This window comes from Pleurodeles waltl, chromosome 2_2, assembly GCF_031143425.1.
Source record: "Pleurodeles waltl isolate 20211129_DDA chromosome 2_2, aPleWal1.hap1.20221129, whole genome shotgun sequence".
NCBI lineage: Eukaryota > Metazoa > Chordata > Amphibia > Caudata > Salamandridae > Pleurodeles > Pleurodeles waltl.
In genome coordinates, this window is record NC_090439.1 from 871997071 (window position 1) to 872017652 (window position 20582).

General features: G+C 43.5%; 1 protein-coding gene across 2 annotated transcripts in view; it reads right to left on the reverse strand.

Moving 5' to 3' along the window:
* The window catches only part of STK3 (serine/threonine kinase 3), a 731888-nt gene that overhangs the window by 217219 nt on the left and 494087 nt on the right, over nt 1-20582 (reverse strand). For both annotated transcript variants that reach the window (XM_069220541.1, XM_069220540.1), the window contains exon 9: nt 13426-13621. In XM_069220541.1, the coding sequence (XP_069076642.1) occupies nt 13426-13621 (196 nt within the window). The remainder of the gene's footprint in view (nt 1-13425; nt 13622-20582) is intronic.

Here is a 20582-nt window from a genome sequence, read left to right on the forward strand (position 1 = left end):
AACTGTGGGGACTGGGGTGCTCACAGACTGAGGGCCTGGCACCACAAGGAGGACAAAGAGAAATCAAAGAGATAAGAGAGAAAGCAACACTGGACCTTTGTTGTCTCCCTCACTAACAAACAGGCTCTGAAGATGTACACAGGCTGAAGGACGCATTGTCTGTTTATGACAGCACTGCAGAATTTTCCCCTGAACTTGATCCACAGTAAAGAGACAAGTGAATATGCAGGACGCAATCCCTTAAGAGTGGAAATGGCCACAGAGAAGTACAGGAGGCCGACATTCTGTTTGAAGGAGCAAGGAAGAAGCCCAGAGTAGAATGAACCACTGAGGGTAACACCTGTTGCAAGGGTGACCAGCAGCTCATTTTGCGGGGAAAAGAGAATAAATAGAACTTTTGGAGAGACCTTTAGCTATAGCAATGTGACTTAGATACAGACCTGCTGGAAAAGAATAGGCTTTATGGTTGAGGTAACAAGACAAAACATGAACCTTACAAAATGCTTGTAGGCACAGTGGAACAGAAAATGGTAAACACCTCACAGGTGAACAAAATGGCACAGGGGATAAGAGTGAGGGCAATCATCCCACACTTGGCCAAGGACAAAGAGGCTCTTTGGAACCAATGTCAGAAGCCGTGCTAAAAAAAGGAGTTTTGCGGCAAGAGCTCCAACATAAGATCGACATGGAATCTGTGGAAATAAGGAGGAAGCTAGGGGACTGTACCAAAGCAATAAAGGATAATGTGGAGACGCCCATGACAACCATCTCTAAGCTGCATGCAACCATGATAAAGTTCCAGGAAACTACACAAATTCTAAGTGAGATAAGAATGCTCAGAGAAGGTCTCAATGAAACAACCTGCAAATTTTGGGGTCCACAGAAACAGCAGAGAGCCCAGCTGGTCAACATTTTCGGGAGAATTGGATACTAAACACTCTGAAGCCAAGGAGGCGCACCAACCTTTCTTAATTGAAAGAGCACATACAACATTGGCTTCACCACCAAGGCTCCCTGCCCCACAGCATGGTATATTAGTCGGATTCTTAAATTATTGTGACAGGGATGCTGTCCTCCAGTGGGTTAGGTAAAGTGAGCCATAGCAATATGAGGGATTGGTGATTCAGATCTATCCTGACTACATGTGCTGGGTTCCAAGTGAAAAGAAGCCTCCTGAAGCCGTGAAGCGTAGACTCTCATAAGAGGGCCAGAGATATATGCTGCTCTTTTAAGACACAAATAGTGTGATATTTGATGCAACAGATTAATACAGATCTAGAAGAAATCATGGATGTGCTGGGTTGAGAGTGCTGATTTGACATGCAAGGAACTATTGAATGTGGTGGAATTGCTTTCTGGGAGATTAATTTGGTTAAGATAACATGGAATGCAAAGGAGCATAAAATTATACAAAACACCACCAATGTATTCATTATACTTTATCAAAAGACAAAATATTAGAATAACCTTCTTACAGTAAACCCACCTCACAATCAAGAATACATTAGGGGCAATATTACTCATGAAGAAACAAAGGGGGAATCATAAAAGCGAACATACCACAGGTGTGGGACAAATTAACACAAATATGTATTACTAATACAACTGTTTAACCACCATGAACGCATAACACGAGAATTGCACTCTCTTGGGCAACCCAGTGATTATGGGCCGCCCACTAATGCACGATGTCTGCACTTCATGTTGGACACCCTGAAACTAGGACCCCAAAAAATAGACTTATTCTACATTTGGATGACACAGCAGATCATCTACACATACAATCATAGCATATGAGCCATGGATTCCCTAGCAAATAACATTTTTTATTAGTCTCAAGCTGATTTGGGACTGAACAGGAATAGACTATTTTGGTAGAATTCTCTCAGATTACTCCCCAACGTTATTGACATAATAGCAGTGTCAAACAGCACCCCCAGATTGCCATGCGTCGAATGCTATCTAGGCAGTTATGAGATGAACGGTTTCCCACACTGCTAAGAAACTACTTTGACACTAACTGGGGATCAACACAGACTAAAGTTAATGAGTGGGAAGTAGTGATAAGGGGTGCAGCTATTAGCAAGATAATTTGTGTGAAAGGACAACTCTAGATGGAAACTGTGAGAGAGCTGGGTAGAACAAAGGAACTAGAACAACAAGTGCAGCAAAAGCAAGAAGTTAATCAAGAACTGCTTGATAAAAACACCTAATGGAGGGACTATATTACAGGAAGAATAATTACTGTACTATACTGACACAGACCCTAGACCACAAACAAGTGAAAGCGTACTTGAAAAATGACAAATTCCAAAGCTTGAACCCCGAGGTAAGGGAAGAAAGTGAAGTATGGTTTACCACGAAAGAACTGTAAGAGGGTCTTGGGGAAATGAAGAATGGCAAAACCCTATGTATGGAGAGATTACACACTGAGTTTTATATTCTGTCGCCCTGATCAATTTATGGGTAAGATGTTGGAGGTAGGAGAGAAAGCATATTGAACCAGCTGCTTGCCTGAAACAATGAGGGAGGCATTGATTTTAGTGCTATGGACGCTTACAATGTGGGATCCTACAGTGATAATCATAGAAGTCAAAATATTAAAAAAGGAGGCATCCCAAAGAATGCTACAAATAATTATTGTATTAGTGCACTCTGACCAGTCAGGATTGATCACAATACTCAACTTGGGCCACTTTAAAATTATATTTAGCAAATGCACATGTGAAATTATATTTAGAATCTGATGATCCAAACTATGCTGTGGCATCCCTAGATATCGAAAAAGTATTCAATATAATGTGTTGACAGTTATATTCCAAGTCTTAAAGTCGATGAACTTTGGTCCAAAATACCATACGCCCAATCTACTATGAGGGGGTAAAGATTACCTAATCCGTGAAGATACAGTTCCAAGCATTATTTAAATTTTGGGAGCAATTGGAGGGCTGTCAGGGCTAGGAACAAACTGGACCAAGTACTGACAATTTCTAATGACTGCCATGGCCCATCAACACATTGAGCGTTTTCCAGATCTGGGCTTGATGCAGCAAACTGAATCCCTGAATTACCAGGGGGTATGCATTACACATTTGTGCAAGGAAGATAATGAACTAAACACTGGCAGGATTCTTTCAGGAACAGACTTTTGGACACAACTTCTGCTGCCTCTAATGTGTTGTGTAGCACTAGCTGAAATAGTGATGTTTTTATGCATTCCAGGATGCGATGAGGGCGTTGGCTAGAACAATATTATGAAAAATAGATGGAATGTTGCCCGCTCTGGCAGGAATCCGCCCAAGATCAAATTCAACCCTTGTAATCTCACATATGAACAGGGTGGAGTGGCCCTTCTGGCTTTAGAGTGGAGTGCTACTACTTGGCATCTCAACTGCAGCATTTGTCCCAGTGCTAGATGAAACACCTAGCCCAGCATTGTCTCTGCTGACAGGATGATACTTGGAAAATGAACTGCACTTTCAATCAATCAATCAACATTTGCAAAGCGTGCTACTCACCCATAGGGCCTCAAGGTGCTGTTGGGTAGGTCCTCAAGGCTCAGTCAAAGATCCTGGTCTTAAGGTCCTTCCTGAACTGAGGTAGCAATGGCGACTGCCAGAGGTGGAGAGGCAAGGTGTTTCAACATTTTCCCGCAAGGTAGGGGAAAAATCTTCCTCCAACCAAGGACTTCCTTATGTGGGGTACAGTGGTGAGTGACTGCTGGGAGGAGCGGATAGGTTTGGCAGGGGAGTAAAAGGTGACGCAGGGGTTGAGGTAGCAGGGTCCAAGGTTGTGGAGGGCCCTGTAAGCGTGTACGTGGAGCTTGAAGTTGATCCTTTTCTCGAACGGGAATCAGTGGAGATCTCTCAGGTGCCCTGTGAAGTGTTCTCGGCGGGGGATGTTAAGGATAAATCTGGCGGAGGCGTTCTGGATTTGTTGTAACTTGCTCAGGTTCTTCATGGTGGTTCCAGAATAGAGGCCATTGAGGTTGTCAAGTCTGCTTGTGATTAGGGTGTGTGTTACAGTCTTGCAGCAGCTGGAGGGTGTGAGAACAGGTGGAGGTGACAGATTTGACCAGTCTTGTCATGGTGAGCGCTGAGTCGAGGATGGCGCTGAGGTTGCATGTATGGTTTGTAAGGGTGGGGGGGCTGCCAAGTGTTGCAGGTCACCCAGAGTTGTCCCAGGCTGAGGAGGAGGGTTCCAGGATGAGGATCTCAGTCTTGTCAGAGTTTAGCCTAAAGCATATCTCCTTCATCCAGGCGGCGACTGCTTCCATCCCGTCTTGGAAGTTCTTCTTCGCCGTTGTTGGATTTCGGTCGGGGAGTAGATCAGCTGTGTGTCATAGGCATAGGAGACGATGTTCAATCCGTAGTTTCTGAAGACGGGGGCGAGTGGGGCCATGTAGATGTTGAACAATGTAGGACTCAATGAGGATCCTTGGGGTACTCCACAGCTGATTTCTGTAGGTTCTGACAGGTGTGAGGGGAGTCTGACTCTCTGCGTTTTGCCTCTCAGGAAGGGGTGTATCCAACGAAGGGCTATGCCAGGTAAGCATGCGGCGTGGAGTCTGGCGCATAGGGTGTGGTGAGAGACTGCGTCAAAGGCAGCTGATATGCCCAGTAGGATGAGGGCTGCTGTTTGGCTGAGGAGAAAGTGGATTTCATCTGTGGCGGCGAGCAGGGCAGTCTCCGTGCTGTGATTAGTTGTGAATCTTGATTGGGAGATGTCCAGGATATTGTTGTCCTTGATGTGTTGGAGGAGCTGAGTGTTGACTGCTTTTACTGTGACCTTGGCTGGGAAAGGCAGCAGAGAGATGGGTAAATCTTGAGATCCGTGGGGTCGGCGGTGGGTTTCATCAAGAGCAAGGGGACCTCGCCGTGCTTCCAGTCCTCGGGGAGAGTGGCTAACTCTAGGGAGCAGTTGATGCGGATCGAGGCTACTGGCTTTGTTGAAGATGTAGTGGGGGCAAAAATCGGTGGGGGCTCCAGAGTGGATGCTGCTCATGATGGAGTGAGTCTCGTCCGTCGTGAGGGGGGTACAGGCGTGCAGGAACTGTGAGGGTTCAGCGGACCTGAGTTGGGGCGTTGTTGGTGAGTTCAGAGAGGCTAGGGTTTGCAGCTGTCATAGAAATCCTTGATTTTCAGAAGGAAGAAGGCGGCTAGTCTGTCGCCGAGTTCCTGAGATGGAGAATTGTTCGTGGCCTCTGCTTGTGGTTTCGGGAACTCCTTGAAGATGGCGAAAAGTTATTTTGTGTTGTGAGTGGAGCCGTCAATAAGGTCCTGCAGGGTGTTTTTCTGGTGGATCTGATGAGGCCATGGTGGAATATTGTGGGAGATTTGAAGGCTGCAAGGTCCTCCGGGGATTTGCTGTTCCTCCATTTTTTCTCTAGTCTCCTGCAGGTGCGCTTCAATTCCTGAAGTAAGGAGGTGAACCAGCTGGCTTTCTTGGTGGTTTGTCCCCTGTGGTCATTCGGAGTGGAGCTAGGGTGTTGGCACAATTGGCAATCCACTGGTGGAGGTTGCGTGCTGAGGTACTGATATCTGTTGTGTCGGGGGTGGCGAGTTGCTGAGGGTGTTGATGAGTTGCTCCTCTGTGGTCTGGTTCCATTTTCTGGGAGGAGGGGGGGGGACAGACGGTGTTGACGTGAGCTGTAGGTGTGGTGATGGAGAAGTTGATGCAGTGATGGTCAGTCCAGTGTAGTAGTGTTGAGTCGCAGATTATGGCGTTGCTGCGGACGGAAAAGATGGGGTCAAGTTTGTGTCCAGCGGTGTGCGTTGGTGAGGTGATCAATTGCTTGAGACCGATTGTGTCAAGGTTCTCAAGTAGCGAGGAGGTGTTGTGGTCGTTGATGTGCAAGTTGAGGTCTCCAAGGAGTATGTAGTTGGTGGAGGCAAGTGCGTGGGGGGCTATGAAGTCAACAATGGAGTTGCTAAAGTCTGGGCTTGTGCCGGGTGGTCTGTAGAAATGGGTGCCACGAATGGTGGTCTTCAGGGTAACGTGGACTTGAAAGTGGAGGTGCTCCATGAGGGGGAAGTGTTCCTGTGTGTTGATTGATAGGCGGAAGGTGTTCTTGTGGTCGATGTCTGGTCCACCGCCTGGTCTGGAAGGTCAGTCCTTGCGGAACAGTTTGTAGTCACTGGGGATGGCGATATCTGGTTCGGATGCGGTGTTTGTCCATGTCTCGGTGAGGAAGGCGATGCCGGGGCAGGTGGAGTCTATCAGGTCCCAAAGTTCCACAGTGTACTTGTGAAGGGAGCAGATGTTGTGAAGGATGCACTTGAGGCGATCTGGAGGGCTGACGATTCTGCAGCTGGGGGCCTGGCATTTGGAGTGCAGAGAAGGTGAAGTGGCAGTTGCAGCAGGCATAATGTCCGTGGGTGCCTCTAGGGGAGGCGAGGTGGCAGGCGGTCGAACAACCTGGGTTCAGTGTGTTGAGGGTTTTGGCGTCGAATCGGTGGATGGTGCGAGAGCCAGGGTCTGTGGCGCTGGGCGTGGTCCAGGTGCGGATGGGCACAGATGGGTTTGTCTTTGACGCGCCAGCGGCACGGCAGCGTGTGGCAGCCCTTAGGAAGGGGAGGGAGGTGGAAAGGATTGGTCAGTTGTGAGGCGGAAGGGCGGGAAAGGGCTTCAAGGGGTTGTGCCGTATGGGCCACAGCAGCATGGAGGGAAGTGCGGGAGTGGAAGAGCACCAAAAAGTGCAAAAAAAAGTGAGAGAAGTAGATAGAGGAGTAAAACAGAAAAAAGAGGAAAAAGAGGTAAGACAGAAAACCAGACAGACACAGAAGGCCACTAGGCCACCAGTGGTGCGGCACAGGCGAGTGTCTGGGGGTGGAGGTGGGTTTGGAACACAGAGCCAGCAGGCTCTGTCAGGGACAATAGCGGCAGCAGCAGTGGCCACGCATGAGGGAGCAACGGACGCTGGCCAGAAAGGTCAGTGAAGTTGCCCCTCACTGCGCAGCGACCACCCTTAAGAAGGGAGGGAGAGGTGAGGAATAGGTCAGCTGGGAAGCTTGAGGGGGGGAAAGCACTTCGAGGGTGGGGTGGGCCCACGAGGGCAGCAAGAGCACCAAAAAGTGAAAAAAAAGAGAGAGAAGCAGAAGAAGGAGTACAACAGAAAAAAGAGGACACAGATGGCCACTAAGCCACCAGGAATGAGGCACAGGAGGGTGCCTGCGGGTAGAGGCAGGGCCTCGAACACAGAAGTGTGAAGCAGAGTATAGTCACATTTCTTTTATAAGCGCAGGTGAGAATGGAGGCCACAAGGTAGACGGAGGGCACACATAAAATATCAGTAGATGGATACATTCTTAACATTTGAAGAAGCCAAGCAAAGATTGGCACTTCGAATGGGCAGTTTCTAATGTTTGTAAGAGTCATAAGATGCCCAGGACATACATGGAAAGGGTTTCTAGGACGTCCCCGACTCAAATCCATCACAACAATGACCATTACTAACTGGACACGGTGCAGAGAACCATCTCTAGTATTTATAGAGCATTTACTCGGGACAGCTTACAAATCCCAACCAATGTCCAAGGGAAGTGTAAACAAGATAATGGAGCGTTGTATACAGATGCAAACTGGAGCAGGATCCTGGGGTATCAGAAAACTGACTAGCAGTGCAAGATTCCACCTCACTCAATTTAAGACGACTTTTCTTGAACTTGGTGACACTAACAAAATTAGGTAGTGACAAGCAGAGACTCATCTCAGGTGTATACTTCTGGAAGCTATTCTGAAATAATCTTGGGCCATAGCCCTGGAGGGCCTTAAACACTATGCAGAGGGCTTTAAAAGCAATCATCAGCCTGACTGGGAGCCAGTGCAGCTCCCTCAAGGCCTCTGAAGTAGAAGATCTTCTAGGCCTATCAAGGGCCAGTTTGGCAGATACTGCCTGAACACAATGTAATCTATACGGCAAGTAGTTAGGCACTCCAAGAAGGAGCACATTGAAGTAGTCTAGCCTACTTAAATTCACACTGCGTATGACCAATGATTTAACAGATGAGAGCAACAGAGGAAGGATTTTCCGTAAGCCCTGTAGCAGTGAGAAACAAGTCCCAGCTACTTTACTAACATGAGCTTCCAGGGATAGATTATTGTTGAATATCCCTCCTAGCATGCGGACTGCGTCCGAAGGAGAAAGCTCAGCCTGAGTTGGTAAGGGCCAGAACTTGGATGGTAAAGCAAAAGGAACCTTATTAGCTGAGCAACACAAAAACAAGATTTTGTTTCCATTAAATTTCAAAGAGTTGGCACTAAGCCATGTAGCGATATCTTACATGCAGCTGTGAAAAGTCCAAAATCTCATCTGATAGTCGCTATCCAATGCTACAGTTAATTGTGTGTCATCTGCATAGTTCACTGCACGCATGTTTTGAGTTTCAATAAGGGTCACAAGCGGCCTCATATAGAGATGAAATAGGGTCGGACTGAGGGCAGACCCTTGGGGGACCCCCTGCTCCACCTCCCTGTAGGCAGACCGGTAAGGTAGAAGAACAACATCTTGACTGCCTTCGCACAAGTAAGGCTGTAGCCAGTTTAGTGCAGCTCCCTTGATTCCTGCTGTAGAGAGTCTTTCTGAAAGAATATTGTGGTCTAGCATGTCGAAAGCGGCTGAAAGATCTAATAAGATCAGGATAACTGTTCTGCCGCTATCGATCAACATTCTGAGCTCATCCTTGGCCTTAAGGAGCACTGATTCAGTTCTGTGACCTGGCCAAAAGCTAAATTGGCCCTCATCGAGAAGGATGTTATGCTCCAGGTGGTTCGATAGGATTTTACTAACATGACATTCCAATATTTTGGTCAGAAAGGACAATAGGGAGATTGGCAGGTAGTTGCTCATAACAGCTGGATCTAAACAAGTTTTTTTTTTTTTAACTGGGGGAAATAATAGCTTTTCTCCATGATGGTGGATCTATACCACTGTCCAGGGACTGATTACATATCAGGGAGGACAAACTTTCTCTTTAAACGCAACCCAACTCTGGAATCAGCTGCCTGCCTCTATTCGACATATACCTAACTTGCTATGCTTCAGAATGGCTGTGAAAACTTGTCTCTCCCCCAAACAATCTTTGGCAGGTTCTTAAGCTGCTATAGGATGTCTTGTTTAGGGTTTTAGCGACAAGCTACCTTTCAGGACACAGCTGTGCTGCATAAATGTTTAAATAATAATACTAATAACTAGGTTAGAACCATTTCAGCTTAGTAGTTCTGTGAATCGTTCTCAACTTCATGTGGCTACGATTACTTTTTGTGGTATCTCAGCTCATCTTAAAATCTCTACCTAGTTATGCAGCTCTAATATGCGATTCAGTGTGTTGCTATGTTGGTTGCTTGCTCTAAATTCTCCTAGTACTTTTTGTTCCTGCTACATCTGCTATCCCACTTGCCGTCTTTGTCCGCTTCCCTGAACGTCCTGAAGTTTTTTTTTATCTCAGTTTGTCCTCTGGAAATTAGAGTTTTCTGAACTGGAAGTTCTCTGACTCTTCTGCGTGAGTGATAACAAATCATTCTGGAGCAAAGAATAAAGGAGAACAAAGGAATGTGTTTCTTTGACTTGAGAGAAGAAATACAACATTAACTTTGCAAATACTAGCCACTGACAACCTATTACGAAAATGTCTTCAGAACTCCCAAAAACTAGTAGATGAAGACATTTCTAAATAAACCAGAATGACCTGCTTAGAGAACAGCAGCAAATGATTTTTTGATATGTTAATAACTCCAAAGGAAATACTTATTTCTATACCCAACATTCAACTGCACAAATCACCTAGCAATGACGGTCTAACTGCTATCTCCAATAAAAAAAATATAAAACTTAGATTGCCTCTCTCTTAGGTTCATAGTATGAGAAAATAATATCTTTCAAACACCATTCTATTAAACAAAACAGTATAAGCTCCCTAGATTTGTTCATTCTACAGACCTATCTCACTGATAAATTCTAATACCCAGATATGAACCACAATCTGGGCCAAAGACGAAGTACAGATATTCATAATTTAGTTACTGCTGATCAGTAGGGATACATTCAAGATAGAAGAGCCTCAGACAATATCAGTCAAAATACAAAAAACAGCACTTACTGCTAAGGCTGGACACTGAAAATGCTTTTGGCAATTTGATGTAACATTATTTAGATGAAATCTTGAAGAACGTGTGCACTTGAGAAGCATTTCCAAGCGAAATAGCTACATTATATTAAGGCTCAACAGATGGCACCATCTAGACCAACTTTCTTTCAAACGAAGTGAAAATTCACAAAGGAACCATACAGGGATGCCTACTATTCCCACCATTACCCAACCTACCTTGGGAAACTCTTACAACAGAGATAAAATCAACAGGTTGCATAAATGGCTTAAAGACAGTTACTGTGGAGTACGAATGTCAAGCGATTGTTGACTACATTCTAAAGATATTGTTATGTGCATTTTGATTAAGCCTTGTAGAAAATTTTGGAACTTTTTCCTGCCAATTTCAAAGATGAGCAACAAAAAAAAACACCAGGAGAAATGGCCCTTAAAATAAGAATCCAAACAACTTCTTTATCGAGGCATCATAAGGTAGACCTAGACAATGTAAAGAAACCAATACCAAACTTGGAAACATTATACACTCTTAACAATATATGTGCAGGTGGAAATATACTCTTTCTGCCCATAAAAAGTATTATGAAGCAATTCATAAGGGCCATAAGATGAAAACCCATGTTCACAACAAAACAAAAACATGTAGAACTGGTGGGTGTGGTTTTAGAAATACCATATACTCTTGGTCTTCACTCAGTCTAGACGCTGGCTCACCCCAGTCTGTCGGTTAAGAGTGAGAGTTGGTCTATAAATAAATGTTTTACAGTTTTTTTTATTTACAAACTGGAGGAACAACTGCAATCCAACACTAGGCAGTATGAAATCTACAAATAAATGCTTACAAAGTAACCAACACTTCTTTAAGCATACATTTGCAACAATAAGACAATAAAAGTGCAAGACAAAGGCCCTCATTATGACTTTGGCAGTCTTTTTACAAGACCGTCAAAGCCGCGGGTGCTGAAAGAGCACCAGTGCTGGCGGTCTAGAGACCGCCACATTACGACTGCTGTCAGATTTCTGCCCGAAATCGGGCAGAAATCAAACAGCAGTCGTGCTGATGGTCGGCTGGGAAGAGGCGGTTCCTCGCCAGCACCACCATGTCAAAAGGAGGTGGAAGCGCCTGCCGGAGGTGGAAGCGCCAGGACCTGTCCCTTTCCGGACTACCTCGATGGATGAGGTAAGTGATCGTCGGACAGGGGAGGAGGGGGGATTTTGAGGGGGGACGATGGGGGTGTGAGTGTGTGTCAGAATGTTGTGAATGCGGGGGGAGGTGAGTGAGTGTATGTTGGTGAATGCAGATGGATGGGGTGAGTGCGTGTGTGCAGTGTGGAAGGGGGGAGTGAATGGGTCTATGCAGTGCGGAAGGTGAAGGTGAGAGGGTGCGTGAATGGATGCATGCGGGTGAGGGGGGCGTGAATGTGGGTATGCGCTGGAGGGGGGAGGATGGGAGTGAATGTGTGCATGTCAGCGGTGTATGTGTATGTATGTCAGTGTGAGTAGGTGTGTATGTTGCGGTTGCATGGGTGAGTGGGGGTGTGTTTGTGCGTAGAATCATGTGAGTGCATGCGTGCCGGTATGTGAAAGTGTGTGCAAGTATATCCTGGCGACAGGAATGCTTATTCCTGTTGCCGGGATGCAAGACTGCCAGCTTTTTCTGGCAGTACAACCACCAGAAAATACTGGTGGTCTCCTGCGTTGTATTACCGCTAGCGGTATTTTGGCGTCCGCCGTGATGGAGGTCCTCACCTCCAGCCCGATGGACCACAGAAAAGAGGCAGGACGGGCAGAGTATCGGCAGTTTGGCTTTTGGCAAACCGCCAAACTCGTATTTTGGCAGTGAGACCGCCACAGCGGCCCTGGCGTTCTTCGGACCGCCTGGGTCGTAATGAGGGCTAAAGTCTTCAGATGAAAGAAATGAAAAAACAAAAACATATTCACATTTAAACGAATTACAAATAACTTCATCCCATTCAATTTGTTTTTAATGTTCACTTAGCTACGTAACTACTTGCCATTAAGAAATGAACATCAGTTTACTCATACTACCACACAGTAAGGTACCCAATGTCCAAAATAATGATAGCAAAAAAAAAAATACTCAGAAGTTCAATATTAAACATTAAGCCCACATTCAACATTTCAATGCCAAACATGGTAAAACTGAGATCAAGCTTACATTTACCATCAACTCTAGGAAGGCTGAATAAACCATAACATCCATTAGTGACAACAAATTAACTCATGCCTTAGTCATTGTCAATTTCCTCAGAGTACTCTCCATATATTTTCCCAGTCATATTATTGTTCTAGCATGACTTACAATCTTGTAAGATGATAACAAGTATGAAATCTCTGCTCATGTGTCTCTAATCATGTCTATACATGAATATAGACTATAAATTCTCCTTCTACCTCCAAATTATATTTGTATTTAGCAGGGAAAAGATTATATATGTTTATCCCTGTTAGAAAGAATTCTCTCTTGACTGCTTCAAGGACTTGTCTTCTTGCCTACGAAGCAACTTCTGGAAGGAACCATTCTCTAGATACTATTGGGTAATGGTTAAGATTCAAACTCTCATACATTCATTGTTCAAAGTGGTGAATGTTGTTTTAAAATCACTGTTTCACATCTACGTGTAATTGGCATAAAATCATTTGACTTTCTCAGTTGAACATACCTCCACTTTCAGGTTAATGTAGAGACGAGGTATGACTATATAAATTCACAACATGTAGCTAATTCAACACGCAACCGATACAAAGCTGTAAACTACTACTAAAATTAAACCTTCCTTCAGAATTACACACCATGAACCCACATATCATTTTGTAAATGAGTTTTATACGCAGAGAACCTAATTCTCTGACATGATACTCCGTTTTTTTTTGTGCCACCTACAATGAACAAAATTATAAAGAAATAAACTTGGCTCCAAAATATGAAATTGATTTTATATATGTTTCATCTAATGCCGAAATGTTCAAAAACATGGAAAACAAATTGCATAGAACAGGCTCAGTAATGCTGATTTTAATTTGTTTTGTGAAAAAGCAGCACAAGATCAAATACATTTTTTTATTAAAAAAATACACATGTAAACGTAATAACCGATTTTATGAAAATACGGTAGATAAAGCATATGTATAAATATCAATTCATATGAACAAAAAATTGGTTTATGATAATGAAAAGCTGGGCCTCTAGCTCAGCTGTACAATTAGATGCATGTCCTCCAAATGGAGAATGATGTTTGTATTACATACTGGGGAGGTAGCGTGAGGAATGGTGAAAGAAAGAAGAAGCCTAAAGCCTTACTTTTCATAGTTCCATCTTCTTCTTCTTCATCGTCGTCACTATTAATAACCATAGTTCCCAAGTCTGATTCTAGCATTGTGCTGTTATGTTCTATCATTGTCTGTGCACTTTCACTCATTGTGCTTGTAGCCCTCATTGTACCAGCACTTTCAGAGTTAGTCTTCACCATTGTGTGGGAATCCAATTCATCTTCGTCCTGTAGAAAATCATTTCAAATAAATATCAAATTACAAGATGTTAGTCTAGATTAAAGACACACAATGCTTACAACACACTTTCACACAAACCTTTTACATTTTGAATCCGAAATATAATTAACCAGATTAACATTAACAAACGACGTCATAAATGTCTACAATCGATAAAGCAAAGAAAAAGAAAATTATTCTGTGCATTGATTGGGACAGTAAGCTTTTGATCAAACTAGAGATCACAGGACTAGTTTGCCATCAACACCATAGATGTGTCATTATATTCAGAGAAAAAAACTTTATGGTAATGATATTTAACAATGGGTTGTGACTATAAATGTGTTCACATTCCTCCATAAACCTTATGTATTCCCCATTTACAACCAAACTGATGGCATCACTTTATGACAATCTATTGCAGATAGCTTGCCAAGAAGAACTTGCTACACAACATGTGCCTATATCTGAGACATAGGGTCAAAATACCAACTAGCGTGTCCTCTCATTTACTCCAAATCAGGCTGTTCTCCCCAGCCTACAGTAGTCTTTATATTATGAAATACTTTGTTATAAGAATGTGTACGTTAGTCAATAGTGAATCTTGTTAAAAGTGTGAAGCAGGCACCTGATCACTCTGTTTTATAGTGCAATCCGAGAGGATAACCCATATGCAGTCATTAAAGCCTGGGCTGGAGATTATGGGGAACCTATAGCAGATGAAGACAGGGCCCGTACCTGGGAGTTGGTGAGGCATGTGTCTTGTACCCACAGATTCAAATTGCTAAACTTTAAACTCAATAAAACAAAGTTTTAAAAAAAGTATGAAACAAAATTTGTAATCAAGACCCCATTTCTTTATCCAATTCCTAACCAGAACATTATATCAAAATGAAACTTGCTTTAATAATTATAAATACTATATGATTTTTGATAGCGTGCACATATTGTAGAGTGTAACAAACACATATAGACTGGTTTAACTATTTGAAGACCGTTCATGACATACTTCTAGTACCCATAGCTACTGAAATATGTTACATGAATTTCAGCACAATGTAGCACTCTGAAATTCCTCATAAGCAATAGGCTGAAAAGGTTTAAAAACATTTATGAATATCTAAAACTACTCTACGCTTGTGTTCCTTAACTATAGTTTTGTAAATACTGAAGATTCAAGTGTGTTTCACAACAGACGTGCATGGAAGCCTAAAATGAAAATGTTTAAACATTAGCTAATTTCTCATAAGATTTGTAAGCAAGGTAACATATATGTTTCCAGTTATTTTTGGCGGGATGAACCAAATTTGAAACAGGCTAACAATTACTTTGTTTCCCGGACAGTAATCATTTCTAGAGAAGTAGGCAAATGAGGTAATCTGAGGTTCAAAAGTTCTCCCCGTCTTTTGAGCATCAGCCTCATAAATTTATGTTAGGATATTCTTTGTATCTGCATGCCTTAAATAGTTATTCTATAATGGACTAAAAAATGTGTTGGAAATCACCAGCAGCAAAAATTGAGAAAGGTGCATGAACACATTAATTTAGGAATGAAAATAAAACTTTTACAATAGTCAAAATTAATTTAAAGTTTGCACCTACACTCAATTTTGTTTGGGGTTAAAAAATTCTTAGCACATTCGTATAATCCATAGACACTCAATATGCAGACTGTTCAATGGAACATGTGCAAACCTCAATTTCCATAGATTGGTGTCCCACGATTATGCATCTATGTATTTTGGCATCTATGCTTAACACTGTTGAGGGATATACTTTAGTTTATGTCCAGTGGAGAAGGTTCCTAACAGGGAAACAGCCATGCAAGTCATTAATACCTAATCTAATTTAGTTTGCTAATATGTTTTCAATTCTTACTCTGACCCTTACTTATTTATCCGCAGATTTCTATAGAACAGACTAAATCCCAAAGAGTGACAGTGCTTTAAATATGCCATTTTTTTTTAATTATAAAGGACCGTTTTTTGAACATGGCAATTTTGTTTTGTTACCTTTCAAAATAAAAGAGCGCAAACTATAGATTAAAAGTTACGATCAAGTATTGGTAAGTCAGTTCTCAGTTAAATATTCTATTCATTTATCAACATATAGGCAAGGGTACCCCACATCTAAGGCGGCTGTTTAAATAGTGAGGGATTCTTAGTGTGGACATACCTACACATTCTTGATTTCTTGAGCAATCTAGTTTGTTCAGTGAAGTCCTCATGAAAAGATGGCCACCTCCTGAGCATATGCCATGAGCCCTAGCTCTTCCTAATCGATCCTCATTACCGTCACCCTGTTAATGCCCTGATAATGCCCTGATAGCTCACTGTACAGGTTTGGGGGCTATTTTTTTTTAGGTAGTTGTCAGAGGTCGGGATGTCTGCACCTTCCTAAGTGACGGAGCCCATTGCCAGGAGCTTCCACCAGAGCCACCCAGGACTCACCACCACTCTTCCTGCAAGGTATGTAGCAATCCAAAAGGATTACCAGCCTCCCCAGTGTTGGACAATGGCTGAGGATGCAATGGAGAGGTAGTGTGGGGTTCCGCCACTGGCCAACGCCCACACAAAAAAAAAAAAAAGAGTTAACACTGATAATGATTTTGAGATTCCCAGGCTCTGAGGTAAGAGTAAAATGAGAGGAGAACATCTGAGCTCTTATGAAGATAATGATTAGATTATCATCAGTCAGATGATCACAGACTTGAGCAAAGTAAGAGTTCAATGGATTTGACTTTTCAGCAAAGAATTTCACAAAGTCTTTGCATTTAGATTCAGGGACTTCAGTTATGCCAAATATGGAGGGGCTGTTGACCGCTTTATCTATATCAAACAGATATCTTGAGCAATTTTTGGGGGTATCAAAAAAAGATTTGATATATAAGGATTTAGACAAGAAAGTGTCCTCTAATCTTCTGATCACATGTTTTCTCATACAGAGCTTTTGTGAACCATGGGGCACTGGATATTGATATTTTTTTCTTGCTTTTCAGACAAGTGCATTCATCAATCAAATCTTTCATACATCGTTCTGATTAGCTCTGCCAACGTTTAATTTCAGGCCGGTGGCTACCTGAGGGAAGGATTATCTGAGTCTTGAATGGAAGTGTATGAATGTAGATATTTATTGAGCCCTGAAACCATATATTTTTTTTGTTCTTGGATAACCCTTTTGTATCTGGCAAAGGATAAGGTAAAAGGGATCTGAAAGTGGAGACATCAGTTAACAGAAGGAGATGTTTAGCAATGATGGAGTATAGTCCTTTTGGATTATTGCGCTGAGGAAACGTAGAAAGCAGGTAGAAAGCTGTGTACCTTGAACTGAAGTTGCTAAGGAATATACTAGCCTCTGATTCAAAGAAGAGATAGTGTTCGGTAGGATGTTGCCTACAACAGACTGTAATCTTGTGGATAACTGCAACTCTATTGTCCTGTCTGACCTCACAATCATATGGAAAGACAGACTAATGTTAAGGGAAGAGGAGATTGAAAACATAATGTGCAGTGTCTTTAAATCAGGTTTCTGTAAATATAAGGATCCCAAGATTGGGACTAACAATAGTACTGAAATTTTCCAAATGGTGTTTAACTGTTATGTTATTTTATGAAGATTTGTATACCGCACTAATAGCCCGTAAGGGTATCCAGGTGCTTGGGGAGGTGTGTAGGTGAGTAGCCTTGCAGAGTTAGTCGAAGAGCCAGGCCTTTAGCTTCTTGCGGAACTGAAGAAGCGATGGGGAGGCTCTAATGGGTTGTGGGGGGTCGTTCCATGTTTTGGGCCGTTATGTGGGAGAATCAGCAATCCTCCGGCACTGCTTTTGTGAAGGAGAGGGATGCGTGCAAGTGACATTGAAGCTTAGCTTAAGTGTCTGGCAGGTTGGTGAAAATGTATGCAGGTGTTAGGGTATGTGGTGCCGATGTAGTACAGTGCTTTGAATGCGTATGTGAGAAGTTTGAATTGGCTGCGTTTGTGAATGGGGGGCCAGTTGAGCTCTCCGAATTGTGGTGAGATGTGGGTGCTGCGTGGAAGGTTAAGGGTGAGTCTTGAATCTGTGAATGGTCTGGAGTCTGTGTAGGATTCCAGCATAGAGGGCGTTGCCGTGGTTGAGTCTTCTTATGATGGGTTCTTATTTCATAGTACATCTGGCATTCTGGGGCATCCATTTGAAGATTTTTCATAACATGCAGAAGCAGGAGGAGCTCAATGCTTTGACTTGTGCCGTCATGTTGAGTATGTCATCCAAGATGATTCTCAGGTCTTTGCATGGTCTGTGTGTGTTGGTCCCAGCACTGTCAGCCATCAGGTGGAGTCCCATTGAGAGTTCATGTTGCCTAAAGACCAGTGCTGCCATCTTGTCAGAGATAAGCTTCAGGCAGCTGGATTTCATCCATTCTGCTACCATGGTCATGCAGGTGGTGAAGCTGGTTATAGTGGTAGTTGTCTTGTCAATGAGGGATAGGATAAGTTGGGTTTCATTGGCCTAAGATATGATGGTGATGCCTTGGGAATCGGATGATGGTGGTGAGCGGAGTCATGTAGATGTTAAACAGGGTGAAGCTGAGAGCTGATCCTTGGGGGAGTCCATAAATTAGGCTCTTGGTTTCTGATGAGTAGAGTGGCAGCCTGACGTTGGGATTTTCCCAGGAGGAAGGAGCCAATCTAGTTGGGGACAGGTCCTTGGATGCCAATGTAATGGAGTCTTCTAATGGGTGTGTTGTGAGGGACCGTGTCGAAGGCTGCAAAGAGGTCGAGCAGGATGAAGGCTGCAGACTCTCCTCGGTCCAGGAGGGTTTGGATGTCTGTGGCAACGATGAGTGTTGTTTCAGTGCTGTGGTTGTTTCTGAATCCTGATTAGGTGTAGTCCAGCAGGTGGTTTAGTTTGAAGTGGGTGGCGAGTTGATTGTTAATGGCCTTCTTAATCACTTTGGCTGGGTAGGGGAGTAGGGAGAAAGGACAGAAGTTGCTGAGTTGCTGTGGGTCAGCTGATGGCTTTTTGAGGGGGCGTTGACTGCTGCATGCTTCCAACCTTCTGGGAAAGTTGCAGATCTGATGGAGATGTTGAGTCTGTGGTTGTGGGCAGTGCTAATATGAGCTATTCCACTGCTGTAATGCCGTAGACGCCAAAGACAGTAAATGGTTTTAGTAAAAGAGAGTAACTAGCAGTTCATTAGGTACTTACACAAAGTTAGTATGTCCTTATGTCCTAATTTTCTAGATGTAAGACAGGCCCAAGAAGTTTGGTGGTTAGTGATTGCACGAATGGGAAGCTGAATTAGGCTTAGTCAGGAACGGGGGAGAAAGGCAAAAGTTGCCTTCAACAGCTTTCAATGAGTTCTTGGAGTTCCCCATCATCAGAATGAGATTTCATTCTTAGAGGATGAGAATCGCGATGCTCCAAGGTAGCCAGCCTAGTTGCTTATTGTTCACATGCAGGCCATTAAGTTTTTGAGCTGGTTGAAGAAACTCATATATACTGTCTATGGAATGACAAATTTACTTGAGTGCAAGCGTAAGATCGATTTTCTCCACAGGTTGTGTTACAGTACTCTTGTGCATAGACATGTGAATGAGGTTAGACTCAATCTAAGGAGGAGTGTTCTAGCAGTTCAAGATTAAAAACAGGTCTGAATGTTGCAAGATGTATTGTCTTTGAAGAGGAGACACAGTGATCAACCAGGCAATCATGGATTTGGGATAGGTATGTTTGGCAGAAGATGGGTTTGATGACAAGTACATGTAGCATAATGTGCAGGAAGTGTGGGACCTTCTTGACAAGAAGAAGAGAAAGAGCTATAGGGAGACGCTGAGAGGGGTCTGCCAATAGAAGTGAGAGGGAACATTTCAGGGTGAAAGGAGAGAGAGGAAAGTTGTGAGAAGGGACATGAAGAGGACGTGAGATATGATTCTTGATCAACCAGTGTAAAGAGACCTGAGGGGAGAAAAATGGAGGGGGAGGATTTCTAGACAGTTCAGATGGAGGACAAAAGGGAGTTAGAATATGAGATTGACAGCCCGAGGCAGTTATTTATTACTTGAATGAGAATAGCCTGAGAAACAAACAAGGAGGTAACTACCGGATAAGCTGTGGGAGAGAAATTAGGAGAGGAGTCAGAAAGCGATAACCAGGTGACATGTGAATCAGCAATAAGACTATCAGGGGTAGAAGGAATATGTGAAAGCAGGGTGTTAAGTTTAGAAGAAAGTACAACTGGTGATGGGCTGTATGAATAAGAAGAAGGAATATTGAAATGTATCCTGAAGGATTCGTAGGGAAAATCAAACACCACAAGATTCTGGGTGTTCAATTAGATCATGATTTTGCTGTTACTAAAGACTGAGAGGTACAGTTTGCAGTTGAAACTTGCAGATGGGGGAAACTGTTAGTTTGTGCCTGTATGGTATTTTGACAGCAGTAGAGGCATTCAAAAACTCATGAAGCGAATCACCCACCTACCAATGTGAGAGGTGAAGAGCAGGAAGTAAGTTCTGAAGTATCCCTTACAGATGCAGTGATACTGGTCAACAATTTAAGTTTCATGGAGTTCACTTAAATCTCAAGTTTGAAGTTTTTAGTTGTGTATTTATAATGGTTAGGAGGATAAATGGTTTTAACCCCTTCTGGGCCGCGGACGTAGTGGTTACGTCCCGCGGCACAGTGCTGCTGTGCCGAGGACGTAACCACTACGTCCTCGGCACACAGCCCAGAGGGAGCGCTCTCGCTCCCTCTGTGTGCTTCCCCCCCAACCCCCAAAGTCAGGGATGGAAGGGGAAGCCTTTCCCCTTCCAACCCCGACCCCCCCATCTCCCCATAATGACATCAGCGCGCAATCGCGCGCTGACTTCATTATGGGATTCTCGCCGCACAGGAAGCCATTTGCTTCCTGTGCGGCGACGAGTGAATAGGTGAGTTCCTCTTCCCGGTGGGTGGGGGGTTGGGGCTAAAGAGGCACCGGGTGTCTCTTT